This window comes from Corvus brachyrhynchos, unplaced genomic scaffold (assembly GCF_000691975.1).
Source record: "Corvus brachyrhynchos isolate BGI_N302 unplaced genomic scaffold, ASM69197v1 scaffold443, whole genome shotgun sequence".
NCBI lineage: Eukaryota > Metazoa > Chordata > Aves > Passeriformes > Corvidae > Corvus > Corvus brachyrhynchos.
The window spans coordinates 9692-14204 of record NW_008237220.1 but is presented as its reverse complement, the minus strand read 5'-3'; the positions used below and the strand labels follow the sequence as shown (position 1 = coordinate 14204).

The window sequence follows — 4513 nt, the reverse complement described above, 5'->3', positions numbered from 1 at the left end:
GGAATTTCAAGAAAGAATGGGATTTTTGTGAGCAAAAATACCTGAAAAATTCCATTTTGGAGAGTGGAAATTCCTCAAAAATTCAATTTTGGTGAGTGAGAATTCCCAAAAAAATTCAGGTTTTGAGAGTGGAAACTCCTGAAAAAATCCACTTTTGCGAGTGGAAATTCCTGAGAAATTAATTTTTTAAGAGTCCAAATTCCAAAGAATTTTCATTTTTGAGAGAGAAAATTCAAGAAAAATTCCATTTTTGAGAGTGGGAACTCCTAAAAAATTCCATTTTTGCATGGGAACTCCTGGAAAATGCAATTTTTAAGAGCAGAAACTCCCAAAATATATTCCATTTTTGTGAGTGGAAATTCCTAAAAAATTCCATTTTTGAGAGTGGAAACTCCTGGAAAACTGAATTTCTGAGCGTGGAAACTCCCAAACAATTCCATTTTTGAGCACTGCAACCCCTAAAAAACTCCATTTTTTTGGAAAATATCCTGTGTTTTTACCCTCATTCCCCCCAAAGCCCACACCAACCTTTAACTCCCTGTGAAAACCGCCGGATTTGGGGAATATTTTGGGAATATCCCTCCCGTTTCCCCCTCGCCAGGGCACTACGGGCGCCACATCAACGTGTGGGACTGGAGCAGCCGCTCCCTGCTGCAGGAGATCGATCTGGGAAAAGGCTCCATCCCGCTGGAAATCCGCTTCCTGCACGACCCCAGCGCTTCCCAGGGATTCGTGGGATGTGCCCTGAGCGGGGAGATCCAGCGCTTCTACAAAACCCCGGTGAGTTCCTGGCAATTCGGGACAAAAGGGAGCCGGGAATTGGGGATTTTCCATGGAATTCCTCGGTTTTTACGGAGTTCTCCGAGGTTTTATCACTCTGGGATTGTGGGAAGGAAAAACCATCCAGGGACATCCCGGGGACATTCCCACTGTTCCAGGGGGGTCCTGGACACTCCCAGGGATGGGGAATCCATGGAATAACCTGAGCCAGGATCCAGAATTTATCCCTAAAATCCAGCCTAACCCAGCCCAGGGAGTCCTGGAATGGTTTGGGATGGAAAAAGTCCTTAAAGATCCCTAAAATTCCAATCCCAGGGACATTCCCACTATCCCAGGCTGCTCCAGAGGTGGGAAATCCATGGAATCACCTCTCCCAGCAGCTCCCTGCCCTCCCAGGGGAGAATTCCTCCCTGGATATCCCACTGGGAATGTCCCCAGTGTCACCTGGAGGCTTTGGAAGCTCCGGGAAGACCCGAAGGGAACGGAATTCCTTGGATTTGTTGGATTTTCTCCTCCCAATCCCGGCTCAGCTTCCCTGAGCTCAACAAATCCAGGGTTGGGAGCTGGGCTTGGATCATCCCTCCCAGCTGCAGATATTCCATGGATTTGGGGAATTTGGGGAATTTTGGGATAACGATTCCGTGTTTTCCCTCCCTCAGGAAGGGAACTGGGCAGCGGAGAAGGTGATTCAGGTGCCCAGCAAGAAAGTCCAAGGATGGCTCCTCCCAGACATGCCAGGTCAGTGAGAGTGAGTTTGAGGAAAATTTGGGAATTTTCGCATGGATCCAGAGCGGATTTTGGCCAAATTTGATCCTTAAATGGCAAAAAATTCCCAAATTTTGTGGTTTTTTAAGGGAGAATTCTGGGATGAGCAAAGGAGCCCTGCGGTGGGAGGGGGATCTGCTCTGTGCTTGAGGTGGGATTTTCCAGGAAAATCCTTGGAATGTGGGGCTGGATGTGCTCAGGAATTCTGGGAATGCTGGAGAGCCCTGGAATGATCCCAAGGTCAATTTTGTTTCTCCCAACTTTTCCAACCCCTTTTTTTGATGCTTCAAATGGGAATTTTGGGGTTTGGGGTGTCTCTGGTCCCTCCCATTCCCTGATTTCCCTCTGGAATTCCCCCGGGAAGGTCTGATCACGGACATCCTGATCTCCCTGGACGACAGATTCCTGTACTTCAGCAACTGGATCCACGGGGATGTCCGGCAGTACGACATCTCCGATCCCAAAAATCCCAGGCTGGTGGGGCAGGTGAGGAAAAACGGGAAAACACTCCCAAAAATCCAGCTCCAAGCTCATTCCCTCCTTTTTTTAACGATTAAATTTGGATTCATTTTGGTTTTTCCCATGGAATTTGATCGTTTTCCAGGTTTTTCTGGGAGGCAGCATCTCCAAAGGGGGAGCGGTGACCGTGCTGGAAGATCGGGAATTGCAGGATCAGCCAGAGCCTTGCATGGTCCAGGTGAGTTTTCCCGAATTTTTCCCAAATTCTTCCCTCATTTCGGAGATTTCTGATGTCAAAAACCCCGGCCGAGGTTGTTCCTGCCTGGATTTTCCTTCCTGAGGGATGGGTTCATCCCTAAAATCCGAATTTTCCCTCAGAAAGAAATAGCGGAATTAGTAAAGTTGGGCAAAACCTCCCGGCTCTCCCAGTTCAACCATTAACTGATGGCTTTTTCCATGGAAAATTTTGGGCTGGGGATAAAAAAATCTCTTGGACACCCCCAGGGCAAGGAAATGTTGGCATTTCCACCCCTGGAATTCCTTGGAGAATCTCTGGATGTGGCACTTGGGGAGTGCCACAAAAAGGAGGCAAAAACAAGAAGCAGGAAAGGGAATTCCTGCCAAAAATTGGGGAAAACACTTGGATTTGATGATTCCTGGAGGGCTTTTCCAACTTTAATCCCACAATCCTGTAAAAAAATTCCAGAAAATTCCAAATCCTTCATCCTTTTTTTCCTGACTCATCTCCAACGACTTCAGGCCTCCCATTCTGAGGCAAAAATTCCCCCCCCCAAAAAAATCCATTTCCTCCCTAAAAATACGGATTTGCCGCTCTGGAATCCAGGATTTTGGAATCTTTTCCCAAAATTTTAGGGAAAGGTCCGGCCGCATCCGGAATTTCCCCCGCGATTCCAGGGAAAGAAGATTCCCGGGGGTCCGCAGATGCTGCAGCTGAGCCTGGACGGGAGGAGGCTCTACGTGAGCACGTCCCTGTTCAGCGCCTGGGACCGGCAGTTCTACCCCGAGCTCATCAGGTCAGGAACTTATTGATTACTTATTGATTACTTATTGATTATTTATTGGTCAGTAATGGATTAGTAATGGATTAGTAATGGATTAGTAATGGATTAGTAATGGATTAGTAGTTTATTAGCATCAGCCAAGTCTTTTCCTGGCCCCAAACCCTTTTCCCATTCCCTTTTTTCCCATTCCCTCTTTTCCCATTCCCTCTTTTCCCATTCCCTCTTTTCCCAAACCCCTTCCCAACCCTTTTCCCATCTGTTCCCAGGGAGGGCTCCGTGCTGCTGCAGCTGGACGTGGACACGGAGAAGGGGGGACTGGCAGTGAATCCCAAATTCCTGGTGGATTTTGGGAAGGAGCCGGGGGGCCCCGTCCTGGCGCACGAGATGCGCTACCCGGGGGGAGACTGCACCTCCGACATCTGGCTCTGATCCCAGGAAATTCGGGATTTATCCCATTTTTTACCCTTTTTCCCCCCTTCTTTTACCTCCACTTCCCTTTTCCCAGGGATTTTGGGATGCCTGGAGCTTCATCCGCTCCCAAAATTCTGATTCCAGAGCAGCTTCTCTTAAAACTCGTCTCCTTCTGCACTCCTCAAAGATCAAAACCCCAAATAAAATTCTCCTTCCAGAGCTGAAATCCCATTTTTATAGGCTTTTGGGAATTTTTGGCATTTTTTTGATTCCAAAAAATATCATTTTCCAACATTTTCCCAACATTTTGGTTGTATTTCCACTAAAACAGCGAGTTTTCCATTGGATAAGGCACCTGATGTCATTTCCCAACCTTTTTCCCATCTTTTTTGCTGTATAGAGATAAAATAGGGAAATTAGGGGAAAGGGGATAAAATGGGGATAGAATAGGGATAAAACAGAGAAACAACAGGAAAAAAGAGAAAAAATAGGGATAAAATATGGATAAAATGGGAATAAAAGAGGGATAAAATAGAGAAAAAATAGGGATAAAGTAAACATAAAATGGGGATAAAACATGGATAAAATAGAGATAAAATGGGAATAAAAATAGGGATAAAATTGGGATAAAATCCACACCTGGAAGAAAACCCACCAGCGAAGAACCAGCAAAGGGAATTTGTCCCAGAAACTTCCAGCAATCCCTGCACACCCCGTGCCCCATCCCGGGGATTTTCCCAGCCCCGCTCCCACCCTCAGCCCCTGGCGGGATTTGTTTCCCCCGGGATGAGTTGGGAATGAGACTCGGGAAGCTGCGGCTGATGCGGGGAACAACTTTATTTATTCCAGGCTAAAGCAGGGCCGGGGCGGAGCAGCGCCGGGAAGGGCTCGGGATTGCCGGGAAAGCGCCGGGAGCGCTGCAGGGAATGTCCCGGGACAGGGACAGGGACCGAGCCGGGCACGGGATGGGAGCCGGGAGCGCTGCAGGGAATGTCCCGGGACAGGGACCGAGCCGGGCCGGGCGCTTCCCTCGCTGCCGCCGAGGCTGCCGAAGCTTCGGGGTCCGGGGAGAGCTC

The 4513-nt window shown here is 48.3% G+C and overlaps 1 protein-coding gene across 1 annotated transcript in view; it reads left to right on the top strand.

The window, feature by feature from the left end:
• The window catches only part of LOC103612046 (selenium-binding protein 1), an 8036-nt gene extending 4368 nt beyond the window's left edge, over positions 1 to 3668 (top strand). The window contains exons 7-12 of the mRNA XM_008629616.2: positions 602 to 780; positions 1440 to 1518; positions 1910 to 2031; positions 2150 to 2242; positions 2920 to 3038; positions 3293 to 3668. Of these exons, the coding sequence (XP_008627838.2) occupies positions 602 to 780; positions 1440 to 1518; positions 1910 to 2031; positions 2150 to 2242; positions 2920 to 3038; positions 3293 to 3455 (755 nt within the window). The 3' untranslated portion in view covers positions 3456 to 3668. The remainder of the gene's footprint in view (positions 1 to 601; positions 781 to 1439; positions 1519 to 1909; positions 2032 to 2149; positions 2243 to 2919; positions 3039 to 3292) is intronic.
• The last annotated feature ends 845 nt before the right edge of the window (positions 3669 to 4513 follow it).